Here is a 15,891-nt window from a genome sequence, read left to right on the forward strand (position 1 = left end):
CACTCAACTGCAGAGCAAATATATCTTGGTGGATTTTTCTTGTATTCTGTTTTTCTTTTTGGGCACAAAAAGCTGTTGTGACAGAACCAAGGAGGACATCTGACAATTTATCAGCCATTCAGAACTCTGCAGGTAGTGAAATGTGATTTGAAGGGTACATTGCAGATCCCAACCCAGTGCTGCCTCAATAATCAGGTCCTCAAGGATTTCAGCTCTGCCAAGAAAGTGGCTAGAATTTGTGTTCAACTCTCACGGAAGTGCCACAAATGTATCACCTATTACAAATCATAGGAAAGGTTGGTATAGGGGAAAAACAAGAATATGTAAAAATAGGCAACTTGGATGTCCACTGAGGCCAGAAAATCTCCGTGTTGTAGGGAGGCCACCACTCAACTGATTTACTGTCATTAGAAATGATTGTGTGTGGGCAAAAATCACTGAGATCTTTGAGGTCCAGGAGGAGGAAGACAATTCCATCTCACTTGGCTACTGTGAATAAAAACCCCGGTACCGTTACTGAGCAGGTCTAGTACCAGAACTCCCTGCCCGTCAAACCTCTGTACCATCTTCAACTGAGATAGACGCACATCAACTCTAAACCTTTCGCTGCCAGAGCCGTTTTTGCGGGTTTTTTTTGCACACATGTTTAAAAAATAATTTTAGGTCTGAAGATTACACAAAACCCCAAACATGATATATTTTCTGAAATCAGACACCCTAGAGAATAAAATAGCGGTACTTCCAATTTATTACGCCACACGATATTACCGCAAAGGTCTAGGAAACGCAACATTTCAGTAAAAAACACACTAACATGAATTTTAGGGCAAACAAACGCAATACTTTACCCACATTTTTGGTAAAATATAAAAGACGAGGTTACACCAAGTAAATAGATACCCAACATGCTAAACCTTTTTTTTTTTTTTTTGCACCCATAAAATGGCGTCAAATTTTCAGTTCTTGTATTATATGTTTACAGGGTGGAAGACACCCATTCCCTTGGTGACCTGCCAGACCCTACACATTATAACGACCATATACTCAGCTTTAGATCTCTGAGTCAATCAATACTTTGGCATTTCTTTTCAGAGTTATTATCATTCTTTGGCTCCAGATTCTTAATTTTTATTTTTAGATAACAGGCTATTAATATTTTTGTCTCTGTTTTTCCACCTTTTTGACATTTTGAGCTGTTCAGCTCTTTTTTTCTAATTCCTTTTGGCTCGCCCAGCCCATTGGATGGGAAGCCCTGTCAATATTGGTCTTTCTTCCCCAGGGGTTGCGATGCGCCCAGCTCCTCCTCCCTGCCCGTCTCCACTTGGAGATGTGGGGCGGGGCTGGACCTTGGCGTCATGCCAGCACGCCGCACGCACGACGTCCAGTGACGACGGTTTGTTGTGCTAATGCTTTTTCCATCTCGTGTGGCGTGGGGGATGGGATGAACTCCTGCTGAGGTTCTTGTACCTTAGGCGGGGGGGGTTCTTGCTCCGTCCCAACACACGGCCATCGCGATTACGCATGATGATGGTGTGGACACGCCCCAGGTCAGGGACACACCACTGGGACGAGTTGGCAGTGCACTCCACACATTCCAACATGAGGAGAGGTTCCATGGGTCCAGCCACACTTCAGGTAACCAGGTTGGTCCTATCCTTGGACCAAAACCACACACGTTCACACACATTGCGATCCCTATTTTAGGATCACACTCACTCCATACACACATTTATACACCTTAATATTTTACACCTTCACTAGTGTATTGGCAACACTTTGGTATTTATTTGTTTCTTCATTACCCAATCATTCCTTGGCAAAATATGTTTTTCCAAGTGTAATCATCGGTATAACTTTCATATATTTCCTTCACATTCACACACATTCAGTGTGGGCACTTACACCAGGAATTTCCTAACACCATTTTTTCCTAATTTTATTTTTAGTCCATTGCCAATTCCCATCACCCACTTATTCCTATTTTACTTTTTTTTTAGAACCTGAAGTGTGTCCCATATGTGCATACCTCACACTCTGACATGTGTCCCATATGTGCATACCTCACACTCTGACCTGTGTCCCATATGTGCATACCTCACACTCTGACATGTGTCCCATATGTGCATACCTCACACTCTGACATGTGTCCCATATGTGCATACCTCACACTCTGACCTGTGTCCCATATGTGCATACCTCCCACTCTGACATGTGTCCCATATGTGCATACCTCACACTCTGACGTGTGTCCCATATGTGCATACCTCACACTCTGACATGTGTCCCATATGTGCATACCTCACACTCTGACATGTGTCCCATATGTGCATACCTCACACTCTGACATGTGTCCTATATGTGCATACCTCACACTCTGACGTGTGTCCCATATGTGCATACCTCACACTCTGACATGTGTCCTATGTGTGCATACCTCACACTCTGACATGTGTCCTATGTGTGCATACCTCACACTCTGACATGTGTCCTATATGTGCATACCTCACACTCTGACATGTGTCCTATGTGTGCATACCTCACACTCTGACATGTGTCCTATATGTGCATACCTCACACTCTGACGTGTGTCCCATATGTGCATACCTCACACTCTGACATGTGTCCCATATGTGCATACCTCACACTCTGACATGTGTCCTATATGTGCATACCTCACACTCTGACATGTGTCCCATATGTGCATACCTCTCACACTGACATGTGTCCCATATGTGCATACCTCACACTCTGACATGTGTCCTATATGTGCATACCTCACACTCTGACATGTGTCCCATATGTGCATACCTCGCACTCTGACATGTGTCCCATATGTGCATACCTCACACTCTGACGTGTGTCCCATATGTGCATACCTCACACTCTGACCTGTTGCTGTGGCTGTTCGTTTCTCCTCTTGGCCACCCCCTCCCGGGTCCTCCTTATGTGTTGGAGAGTCCATGATTGTGGGAGAGGGGGGTTCGTCCCCGTCTCAACCCCGGGGGAGACAACGCATTCGGGACCACCACCACAACCCAATTTAGGGACTACTGGGCTACATACTTGGGCTTTGCCATAGGTAATGTATAAATGCTCTAATCCTGCTCTCTTCTTGAAAGCATGACATATTAGCAGAGACTTGATTGACCTATTTTATTCTCTAGCCATTACTTATGCATCCTACTCCTGATTGGTTTTAAACGCCATGAAACGCGTCAAGTCTACACTCAGGGATGCCAAGTCAAGCTTGCCTTAAATTCATAAATTTCATCAACTGTTTTTATGTCTACATTTATTAGGATAACACTCCGAGGTTTGCCGATGTCAGCCGAACTGTCCTCGGGCCTTTCCGTGCATTTCCGAACGACGACGATCGGCTCCGGCGCCCCCCCACCTCAGGCCACAAGCGGCACTGCACACCGCTTTGGCCTGAATCCTGCTAGTTTCGCAAGACAACACTCGCAAACCGAGTTAGGATTTTTAGAAATCATTCAAAGTCCCAATACCCATTCTCTATTTTTCTTCTATTTACAGGGATGGAGGCATGTTTATGTTGCGGTTGGGTCAAAACAGGTCACTTCTTGTATTGTAGTATCAGTTTAGTGTTATGGAGGAGGTCTTGTGTTAGAATTATTGCTCTTTTTTTTTATCACATAGGGGACAAACAGTCCCCTATGTGATGAATTTTTGGTGACAGGTTCTCTTTATTGAGATATGCAGGGTCTAAAAGACCCCCAATGTCTCCCCTGCATTCCACTGAATGCAAATCGCATTGCAAAACATTCTTGCTCTGCAAAACGAGCCGGGGGCACTGAGAAGGTGACCCAGAAGTGACGTCAGAGACGTCGCTTTCCGGGTCACTGCAAGAAGGGGAGGAGAGCGGACGTGTGTCCCTTCTTCTCCCTCCCCTCTACACGCCAACACCCGCCATGACTGTCCCGGGCCCGCCGATGGGCAAACGGAGCCCGGTAAGCATGGTGGGAGTGCGCGAGCGGGAGGGGGGCGCCAGTACCAGGGGTGTGTGAGAGAACTCGGGCGAAGGCGGCACCGCCTGAACGCTTTTACCTGACCGGCAGGAGTCTGACTGTTTGATTCACACACAATCCCGGTGTCTGCAGCCACTGGATTGTGTGTAATACACCCCGCCGTTACGACGTATGGACCTGGCGGCGAAAGGTTTAATGGCATCCGTAGGGTTCAATATTGAGTTGGCCCGCCCTTTGCAGCCATAACAGTTCCAACTTTTCTGGGAAGGCCGTCCACAAGCTTTAGGAGTGTGTCTATGGGAATGTTTTTTGTCTGTTCATCAGTAGCACATTTCTGAGGTCAGGCACTGATGTTGGATGAGAAGGCCTGGTTCGCAGTCTCCGCTCTAATTCATCCCAAAAGTGTTCTATCGGGTTGAGGTCAGGACTCTGTGCAGGCCAGTCAAGTTTCTCCACCCCAAACTCCCTCATCCATGTCTTTATGGACCTTGCTTTGTGCACTGGTGAGCAGTCATATTGGATCAGGAAGGGGCCGTCCCCAAACTGTTCCCACAAAGTTGGGAGAATGAAATTGTCCAAAATGTCTTGGTATGCTGATGCCTTAGGAGTTCCTTTCACTGGAACTAAGAGGCCAAACCCAACCCCTGAAAAACAACCCCCCACCATAATCCCCCCTCCACCAAATGATTTGGGCAGTGCAAATTTTAGATGCAGCTTTTCACACATTGGGGAACCTCTGCCCATCTTTACTTCTGAGATAATCTGACTCTCTAATATGCTCTTTTCATACCCAGTCATGTTACTGACCTGATGCCAATTAACCTAATTAGTTCCAGTTCTTCCTGATTAATACCAATTACTTTGTCAGATTTTTGTTGCCCAGTTCCAACTTTTTTGAGACGTGTTGCTGCCATAAATTTTAAATTTACCTTATTAAAATTCTACATTTTCTCAGTTTAAACATTTCATATGTTTTTTTTTTCCATACTATGTGAAAACAAAGTGAACATTAAAATCAATGTAATCTGCAGAGAATATTACAATGTTGTACCCATTTGAATTGCACAGCGATTAAAAATAATTCTACGTGAACCTGCATTTGTGATTGTAATGTGTTTTGAGATGACGGGCAGAATCCCAGTGATTGTGCTGCCATCCCAAAATACAAAGGTGTGAATGGAGCCTTAAGGGCCGTGTGTCTGGCAGCCGGTCCGACAGAAGCCGGGATGACTGAAAAAGGTCTGCCCATTGGCATCTGATCAGCGCTTAAAGCCAATGGCTGAGAGTGCTGACCTGTGTATTCTGGTGAGGGGGCCGTCCCCCCGTCACACCACAAAAGATCAGCGGGGGGAGATCGCTGTACTAACATGGGATTGTTAGTAAATCAATCTCCTCACCAGCAAAAAAAAAAAAAAAGATTGTGTACTTAAAGCTCAACTCAGCTAAATTTGTGAGAAATCTCTCCAAATAGACACAGGGGGAAAAAAATACATTTTAGTAGAGTGGGAAGGATTACACCGCGTCTTCCTGTTCTGGTGGAAAACTCACAGGGACAGAAAGTGATAAAAAAATCATAAAAAACAGAGAATTTTTAGTTCTTCCCGACTCTATCCAAGACTAAAAAAACAGCTTAAGTTAGGCTTTAATGGGAAGTATAAGTTATGTAAATGATTTGGGGATTTGGAAGACTGGCACCTTCTGTACGTACAGTGGGGAAAAAAAAGTATTTAGTCACCACCAATTGTGCAAGTTCTCCCACTTAAAAAGATGAGAGAGGCCTGTAATTGTCATCATAGGTATACCTCAACTATGAGAGACAAAATGTGGAAACAAATCCAGACAATCACATTCTCTGATTTTTGAAAGAATTTATTTGCAAATTATGGTGGAAAACAAGTATTTTGTCAATATCAAAAGTTCATCTCAATACTTTGTTATATATCCTTTGTTGGCAATGACAGAGGTCAAACATTTTCTGTAAGTCTTCACAAGGTTGTCACACACTGTTGCTGGTATGTTGGCCCATTCCTCCATGCAGATCTCCTCTAGAGCAGTGATGTTTTGGGGCTGTCGCTGGACTTTCAACTCCCTCCAAAGGTTCTCTGGGGTTGAGATCTGGAGACTGGCTAGGCCACTCCAGGACCTTGAAATGCTTCTTACGAAGCCACTCCTTCGTTGCCCGGGCGGTGTGTTTGGGGTCATTGTCATGCTGAAAGACCCAGACATGTTTCATCTTCAATGCCCTTGCTGATGGGAGGAGGTTTGCACTCAAAATCTCATGATACATGGCCCCATTCATTCTTTCATGTACACGGATCAGTCGTCCTGTTCCCTTTGCAGAGAAACAGCCCCAAAGCATGATGTTGCCACCCCCATGCTTCACAGTAGGTATGGTGTTCTTTGGTTGCAACTCAGCATTCTCTCTCCTCCAAACATGATGAGTTGTGTTTCTACCAAACAGTTCTACTTTGGTTTCATCTGACCATATGACATTCTCCCAATCCTCTTCTGGATCATCCAAATGCTCTCTAGCAAATCTCAGACGGGCCTGAACATGTACTGGCTTAAGCAGGGGGACACGTCTGGCACTGCAGGATCTGAGTCCCTGGCGGCGTAGTGTGTTACTGATGGTAGCCTTTGCTACGTTGGTCCCAGCTCTCTGCAGGTCATTCACTAGGTCCCCCTGTGTGGTTCTGGGATTTTCGCTCACTGTTCTTGTGATCATTTTGACCCCACAGGGTGAGATCTTGCGTGGAGCCCCAGATCGAGGGAGATTATCAGTGGTCTTGTATGTCTTCCATTTTCTAATTATTGCTCCCACAGTTGATTTCTTCACACCAAGCTGCTTGCCTATTGCAGATTCAGTCTTCCCAGCCTGGTGGAGGTCTACAATTTTGTTTCTGGTGTCCTTCGACAGCTCTTTGGTCTTCACCATAGTGGAGTTTGTAGTGTGACTGTTTGAGGTTGTGGACAGGTGTCTTTTATACTGATAACAAGTTCAAACAGGTGCCATTAATACAGGTAATGAGTGGAGGACAGAGGAGCCTCTTAAAGAAGAAGATACAGGTCTGTGAGAGCCAGCAATCTTGCTTGTTTGTAGGAGACCAAATACTTATTTTCCACAATAATTTGCAAATAAATTCTTTGAAAAATCAGACAATGTGATTGTTTGGATTTGTTTCCACATTTTGTCTCTCATAGTTGAGGTATACCTATGATGACAATTACAGGCCTCTCTCATCTTTTTAAGTGGGAGAACTTGCACAACTGGTGGCTGACTAAATACTTTTTTGCCCCACTGTATAGTTATAAATCTCCATCTCTGTGATATAGTGCAATATATTTGTCATACACATACCTGCAACAAACAAGCCAACATTAATTATGTTTATAATTTCCCTTATTATAACTTGATGTTTGAATTCAAGTGCACGAATAATAATGTCCAGGCAAAAAAGTGCCCCAGCCAATATAATCAATTTTGGGATATTCGGCTCCATGGGGCACCGGTCAAAATTTAAAGCCCCTGTTGGCAAGAAAGAATACATTAATCACACACACTGTATTAGAAAACTAGCAATATAATTACTTATTTGTAATTGGAAACAAATGAAATATTGCAATTACCTATTATTATCATGGCTGTGCCGAGTGATGAAAATATAGCGACATAGAATCTATCTAAACCTGAAATTGTATGAAATGGCTTGTTAATTGTGAACAGTTATACCACAAAGATAAAAAATGATAAGCAAAATAATAACAGCATCATAATAATCATCAGCAAAACCAGCAATAATTTGGATAACTAATAAAAGTAATTAGCTTATTTAAACCATCATTGTTATTTGTATAGTGTTTCCCAACTAGAAATGATGCACAGTCATAGTCCTTCCCGCTTTCCTGAGGGTCACTTCCATGCTTTTCTTGTTTCTCACCCCAGCGATCTGATCACTTAGGGTGAGGATCTGGAGCCCATTCAGTTGTATTCTGTTAGAATACTGATTAAATTGTCCTGTTTCTGCTTGGTCGTGGCTGCTCATCTGGTAGCCAGTGGGCTGCATGTGGCCCCCAGGACCTTGTTTTGCGGTCCATGAAGAGGACTAGGTAGTCATGCCCTTGTACTGTGCAGAATGAGCGGTCAGACTTCTAGTTCTGTCCTGCTTGTGGGGGGTGCAGTGTAGTGCGGTGGCAGTAAACGTCCGATTGCAGAGAACAGAACTTGTATTAATGCAGTCCAGTAATTCACAACAAAGCCGGCAGGAAGGCACCCCCACCAGGAACACTCATGGCAATATCAGCAATGTGTAGCAGAGCAGATCTAGATGTGCCATAAGCATCTGTCTTGAGTCGTGGAATGCGGCCTCACCGGTCCAAGCCCAAGTGGGGAGGTCTCCAGAAGGATGGTGTATCCCTATCCTCTCCCTACTCAACTGGAACCTCTCCCTGTCACTAATCACTTTCCCTGTCAGATGGGTGACCTGTCCCTACACTACCCACATGTGAAATGCATGCCAAGCCTGGGAGCCAGGGCCTTAAATAGGCTCTGCCTGACCCAAGATGGCTGCTAGAATTACATGGGCCGGCAGCATCCAATCGAATAGCTTACCCAGTGAACCAGGAAACCATAGAGGAACCATGTTCTTCTTGACTTTCTCCCCTCCTGCAATGCTGGTGTGGTTGATCACGACCTGCGGTGGAGAAAGTAGACAGCACTTGCGTACATTATTGTTGGGTAAACTGTTCGGGCCGAGCAAAAGTTTGACCCGAGCACACAGTCAATATGTTGTTAAGGAGCAGGGCCAGGAAGCCAGCCCCTGAGTCCTTAACAACGAATAAGTCATCAGCTGTCAGTGGGTTTTTCCGCTAACAGCTGAAAAAAAAAAAAAAAATTATCGGCAATACAAAATCATAAAAAAAAGGAGTGGGAACCTTGACGCCAATTTTTATTTTTTTTTAAAAAGGCGTGGGGTCCCCCCCAAAATCCATACCATACCGTTATCCTAGCATGCAGCCTGGCAGGTCAGAAAATGGGGGAGAAGCGAGCGCCCCACCTCCTGAACCATACCAGGCCCCATGCCCTCAACATGGGGGGGTGGGTGCTCTGCTTCCCCCCACCCCAAAGCACCTTGTCCCCATGTTGATGAGAACAAGGGCCCCTTTCCCACAACCCTGGCCGGTGGTTGTGGGGGTCCGAAAGGGCAGGGGGCTTATCAGAATTTGGAAACCCCCTTAAACAAGGCAGATCCCAGCCCCCCTTATGTGAATGAGTACCCCTAGAAAACTGTCAAAAATAAATCTCTTGCTTGGTATATAGTGCTTGAAGGGATTCATCCACACACACATTTTTTGGTCTTGGATGAAAACTTCTCTAAATCGCTGGGAAAAGGAATTGATTAGGGGCGTATTTTGTACAATTTGTTGTGGTTGGGATGATCTCGGGGAGGGCACTGTGAATTGTCATTGAAGTGGAAAAAACACATAATCATGACATGACAGCGGAATATATGGGCATGTGTTGGATGGGGTTGGTGGACCAATATGCATGGACTTCTTTCTTTTTTGTAAGCCCCATATTGAACGTAAGGCCCAAAAACAATTTAAATTTGTCCAGTGTTAGATGTCGCCACTGGAACATGCGGGCGTAGGAAGAATTGGGGTTGACAGAAATAAATTGGGATGCATACAGATTAGTTTGATCCACCATAGTCTGCAGCAAATCTTGTTGGAGAAATAAACAAATAATAAAATTTAAGATAAGTTTGTAGTGTTGGGCTGCACACCTGGCTGTGCGGTGAAAGGGGGGATGATAGCGGATCCTGAGTTGGCAGGCAACCATAAGGGGTTTGCCAGGGCATCGGGAAGGTAGGACTGGGGCTGGATTCTTTGGGTTGGGCGTGTATTTCCAGTACTTGTACTGGGCTCCTCTTCCTGGGTTCTGGCGCTGCTGGTGGTGGGCAGATCTCTGGCCTGTGTGGCAGTATAGATGGTGGGCCTGATGGCGGTACTGGTACCGATGGTGGTACTGGTAGCCTGTGTGGCGGTACCGATGGCGGTGGGCCTGTGACAGATGGGCTGATTGACGGATGGGCTGATTGGTTCTCTGCCTATCTATCCTGGTTACACAGCGTTCCTTCAGTGTCACCTCTAACTCTGTCTCCTCCTCTCCTTTCCCCCTTTCTGTGGGGGTCCCCCAAGGCTCTGTTCTTGGACCCCTTCTCTTCTCTATCTACACCTCCTCCCTTGGTCACTTGATAACCGCCTACGGCTTCCAATACCACTTATATGCTGATGACACCCAAATCCATCTGTCTACTCCTCACCTCACTCCTTCAGTCTCCTCTCACATTACTAACTTACTAACTGACATATCAGCATGGATGTCGCACCACTTCCTTCAACTAAATCTCTCTAAAACTGAGCTATTAATATTCCCCCCTGCCCGTGCCCCCCTCCATGACTTTCCCATCAAAATCAACAATTCAACCATCAGTCCCTCCCCTCATGCCAGGGTACTCGGTGTAATCCTAGACTCTGACTTGTCATTTCAGCCTCAAATCCAATCGTTGTCAAAAGTTTGTAGAATTCACCTCCGTAACATCTCTAAAATTCGCCCCTTTTTAACAAATGAAACCACCAAGCTCCTCATTCACTTCCTTGTTAGCTCTCACCTTGACTATTGCAACTTCCTTCTCATTGGCCTGCCTCTCCATAGGCCCCTCCCCTCTTCAGTCTATCATGAATGCTGCTGCCAGACTTATCCACCTTACCAACCGCTCAGTGTCTGCCAACCCTCTCCTCCAATCCCTACACTGACCACCACCCCTCTCCTCCAATCCCTACACTGACCACCACCCCTCTCCTCCAATCCCTACATTGACCACCACCCCTCTCCTCCAATCCCTACATTGACCACCACCCCTCTCCTCCAATCCCTACACTGACCACCACCCCTCTCCTCCAATCCCTACATTGGCTCCCAATCACCCAGCAAATTAAATTCAAAATACTAACCACAACATACAAAGCCATTCACAACTCTGCCCCGAGCTACATCACCAATCTTATCTCCAAATATCACAGAAATTGTCCTCTCCGCTCTTCTCAAGACCTCCTACTCTCAAGCTCTCCTGTCTCCTCCTCTCATGCTCGTCTCCAGGATTTCTCCAGAGCCTCCCCCATCCTCTGGAACTCGCTATGTCCACCTGTCCGGCTGTCCCCTACTCTTGCTACCTTCAGGCGATCCCTGAAAACTCATCTCTTCAGGGAAGCCTATCACGTCTCTAACTAATTTTTTACCACTTCCATCAGCTCATTCCCCACAGTTACAACCTTTCGTACCCTGTGGGGAATGAGCTGATGCCCCACCCTATTAGATTGTAAGCTCCTCTGAGCAGGGCCCTCTTAATCCTCTTGTATTTTATTGTATTATAACTGTATTGTCTCCCTTCTAGGGGTGCAACCCTCCGCGGATCGACACACCCGTGATCCGCGGAGCACTCTGCGGCCTCAGCTATAGGAAAGGCCGCGGCTTCGGCCTAGCTCCGGAGCGGTGGCCATCTTGGTACACCCGGAAGCGGCCGCTGTCTCGACAGGAAGTGACGTTCTGTCGCCGCCATCTTGCTACACCCCACACTTCTGCACAGTACAATAATGATAGAGTGAGAAGGGTGCAAGCGGACATCTTGTTACACCCACCGGAGTTTTAGATTTAAAAGCTATTTTCAACACAAAACCGAGCTTATATGCACAAATACTGTATTTATGCATATAAGCTCGGTTTTGTGTTGAAAATAGCTTTTAAATCTAAAACTCCGGTGGGTGTAACAAGATTTGTGTGTTTTTTTTTGTTTTTTTTTTTGCTGATCCGAAAATGATCCGATCCATGACTCTGATCCGAGGATCGATCCGATCCGTGAGATTTTTGATCCGTTGCACCCCTACTCCCTTCTATATTGTAAAGCGCTGCGTAAACTGTTGGCGCTATATAAATCCTGTATAATAATAATAATAATTGACGGGTGGGCTGATTGGCTGGGCTGTGTGACAGGTCCTCTTTATTGGGGGGGGCTGTGTTGTGCGCAGTAAAACCGTAAAAGACAAGACACTGATCTTACTGATCCCTGCTCTCTCCTCACACGATCGGGTCATATGTTGTCTCGAATGAATAGCCTGGTTCTGAGTGCCCAAAATATGACAACTCCCTATTTCATTCAATAATGGGAAAGAAACCTGGGCTATAATTTTACATCAGAGCAAATAAAAAGGGAGATGGGAGCGACACACCATACTTCAATAAGTTCTCATATACAGGAGATGTCTTAAAAGTTCCTGACAAGATGGTATCGTACACCGACTCGATTGGCTCAGATATATCCATCGGCGGAAAATGACACTAAGAGCCCTTTCACACTGCCAGCGCCTGAAAAATGATGGTAAAGCGGCGCTTTACCGGCGTTTTTTGAGCACTAGCGGGGTGCTTTTAACCCCTGCTAGTGGCCGAATAAAGGGTTAAAAGCGCCCACAAATCGCCGCTGCAAAGGCGCTTTGCAGGCGCTTCCTATTGATTTCAATGGGAAGGGGCACTTTAGGAGCGGTGTATTCACCGCTCCTAAAGCGCTGAAAAGAAGCTGCTTGCAGGACTTTTTTTGCCAGCTCAGTGTAAGGAGGAGGTGGGGGGGGGGTTTTTATTTATTTTTTGTTTCTTTTTTCCTTCTCTGGGAGGCACAGTGGAGAGATGATTGATGTCATTAATGGAAGAGGATAAGTTATAATAGTAAATTAGGCACGGGATGGGCAACACGTAATGGAATCACATAAAGAAGGGTCGATTGAAATGAAAGGTGGAGAGGTATAAAAATGAAATAGTAGGGTGAGATTATATTGAATTAAAACACTAAACATAATAGGACACAAAAATAGTAATTCAAAATTATACACTTTTTTTATTTTTATTTATTTACTTTTTTTGTATTGTTGGGTGTTTGACACACGTAATAGGGCGCTGCAAAGCCCCCTTCTTAATTATACTTTGAATAAAGTTTTGCACAAATTGAGTTTTGGTTATGGGTAGATAAGTGGGCGGGCTTTTTCCTTTTTTTCCTTTCTCTCTTCTGAAGAGGACATGATCAAGGACCCGGTGTGTTTTCTCGGGGTGGAGGGGTTAGTGGGGTGTATGTTAATGAAAAGATTTATATAGATATTTTTGTGCAATGCGTATTTCTATGTTGTATGTTGGAATTTGTCTTAATAAAGATTAAAAAAAAAAAAAAAATTTTGCCACGGGGGCGTTTGCAGGCGCGGAGTTTGCCACCTCCCTGAAATGAGTTTTTGCAGGTTGGGTTGTCTGTGAATGATATGGGTAAAGATGGCCTCAGCTCCTGTTCTCCACCTGTAGAGAATTCCTCAGATTTTACCCTTTTCAGGGCTGAATCGTAGAGACCTCTACAAGTAGGCCCCGAAAAGGGTGAAAATCATCTGAAGTGTTTTCTACAGGCGGAGAACAGGAACTGAGGCCATCTTTACCCATCTGATTCACATTTATGCAACAGGGAGTCGATGGGGGTTATTTATGAAAGGCAAATCCACTTTGCACTACAAGTGCAAAGTGCACTTGAAATAGCACTGAAAGTGCACTTGGAAGTGCATTCGCTGTAAATCTAAGGGGTAGATCTGAAATGAGGAGAAGCTCTGCTGATTTTATTATCCAATCATGTGCAAGCTAAAATGCTGTTTTTTATTTTCCTTGCATGTCCCCCTCGGATCTACAGCGACTGCACTTCCAAGTGCACTTTCAGTGCAATTTCAAGTGCACTTTGCACTTGTAGTGGAAAGTGGATTTGCCTTTTGTAAAAAAACTCCCAGTGTCTGTGCACAGATGGCCACCATTTTGTTGAAGTCTACATAATTTAAGTATTCACAGTTCAAACTAGGGATGTGTGTGAACCTTTTTTATAAAAAAAAGTAAAATCCTTTTACTATACAGCACAGCATATCCTATAAATGAAATAAAACAGCTGCACTAAAGCTACTTTCACATTGAGCCGCCCGGCCATTAGTGCTAAAGTGTGCTCTTCTTTGTGGCATTTTTAGCGCATTTTTAGCTTTTCGGCTGCTAGTGGGGGCAGTTCAAAGCGCTTTTCATTGCAATGGGCAGGGCATTTTGGGAGCGCTAAATACATCGCTCCCAACTGCTGCTTGCAGGACTTTTCGCACCACCTCAGTGTGAAAAGACACTGGAATGAATGGGAGGCGGTTTTCAGGCGCTTGGCAGAGGCTATTTCTGCCGCTGTCCTGGAATCCACCGTTGACGACCTCTGCGGAGTGACCCCCACTTCCGCACTGGACAGCTCCCCCTCGGAGCATGAGGAATCTTGGTGATCGTCTGGAGTCCGGAGTGTCGAGGATACGCTGCCCGTAGAAGGCCCCGGCTGTTCACTGCCTCTCCTGCACCTCTGCCCCTCAGGACTGGCATGCCCGGCCATTGCTGTATGACTCCTCTTCACCCGCCCGCTGGTGGGAGGGGCTCTGCTGCTCTTACCTGTAGTGGAATTCTTTTGATTTTACCCGGATTTGGGGATGATGGGGCCTCCAGCCGCTCTGCCAAACTGGCCGTCACCTGTATAGCAACTCCTCCCACGCTGAGCTGCCACTCCCGTTGCGACCCCCGCCTGGGAGGTGACCACACTCTCGTGATTCTTCTCGACGGGACGGTGTAGGGCTGTGTCCCTGTCCCGCAGAACTCCACCACCTCCGACATGGATTTCTCCCAGTGCCCGCACCGGAGCTAGCCTGAGGAGGCTTAGCCGGCTGGGCTGGAGGGTCCGAGTCTGGGCTCCCTGAGTGGCGCTGAGCTCTGAGGGGCTAAAGCGCTCTGGGGGCTTGCCCACCGAGCATGTCTCACCTGCGTACCGGCTGAAGCTGTGGAAGATGTCCCCAGCATGGCTGCGATCTGACTCTGCAGCCAATAGGTCCCCACTGACTCGGCCATAGAGCGGAGCTGCTTTGCCAGATGCCGGGATTCAGACACGACAGAACCGCAGAGGAATGCTTCGCCTTCTTGTGCCCTACCCCGGATGTCCGGTTCCCCTTGTCTCCCTCACTCCTAGCTTTTGAAGTTCCTCCCCCACGCTGGCTGCCCAATCCCCTGCAGCCCCAAGTTGCCTGACAACATATTTTAACCCTGACTTGCCCAGCTTCACTGCGCTCCTCTTCAGGCTAGCCCTACACTAATTTTTAACTTTATTTTTTGCTTCGGGCTATACTGTAGTGTTGATTCTTCACAAAAAACATCATAGGCAGAATCTATCAGGACTAAGGATGAACTTTGGGTTTGAGTTGAACATGAGTTTGACCTGAACCCAGCACGTTCACAATTAGATGAACTAGCTTTCGCCATGCATATGCTCATCAATGTCTTGGACCAGGCGGGGACTGCAGTCATGTGAAAATCCAATATTAAGGCAGTTCCCCGACTAAGATGGTCCATCACACTGTGTGCAGTAAAAGTGCAGCATTCGTCTGAGAAATGGATGTCCCATGTCACCACACACTGCGCCTTCATGTAAGTTGTATTAGGAGGGATACTGCTGAGCCTTTGCCCTCTCCACCAGTCCTGTTATCTCACTCCTAGTAACAGAATCGGGCCCCACCATGCACAAAGTACAAACCTCATACCTGCACTTGTTAACTCCTATAAACTGAAAACCTTCTGTAAAAAAAAATAGTTACTGTATTTATCGGCGTATAACATGCGCCGGCGTATAACACGCACCCCAAGTTTAGGAGGGAATTTTAAGGAAAAAACTTTTAGGAGGGAAGTTTAAGGAAAAAAAAACTTACATTTAAATGCCCATCAATGCAGCCTTATCGTGTCCATCTGCAGCCTTGTCAGTGTCATTGCAGC

At 45.9% G+C, this 15,891-nt stretch overlaps 1 protein-coding gene across 2 annotated transcripts in view; it reads right to left on the reverse strand.

Moving 5' to 3' along the window:
* The window catches only part of LOC141126716 (uncharacterized), a 60,862-nt gene that overhangs the window by 17,691 nt on the left and 27,280 nt on the right, over window positions 1-15,891 (reverse strand). Inside the window, exons 3-5 of one of the 2 annotated variants that reach the window (XM_073612679.1) lie at window positions 8,596-8,677; window positions 7,614-7,673; window positions 7,345-7,512 (exon numbers count right to left, since the gene is read on the reverse strand). In XM_073612679.1, coding sequence (XP_073468780.1) covers window positions 7,345-7,512; window positions 7,614-7,673; window positions 8,596-8,677 — 310 coding nt within the window. The remainder of the gene's footprint in view (window positions 1-7,344; window positions 7,513-7,613; window positions 7,674-8,595; window positions 8,678-15,891) is intronic. The other variant, XM_073612680.1, reaches the window with a different exon arrangement.

The sequence above is a fragment of the Aquarana catesbeiana genome, linkage group LG02 (genome assembly GCF_042186555.1).
Source record: "Aquarana catesbeiana isolate 2022-GZ linkage group LG02, ASM4218655v1, whole genome shotgun sequence".
NCBI classification, from domain to species: domain Eukaryota; kingdom Metazoa; phylum Chordata; class Amphibia; order Anura; family Ranidae; genus Aquarana; species Aquarana catesbeiana.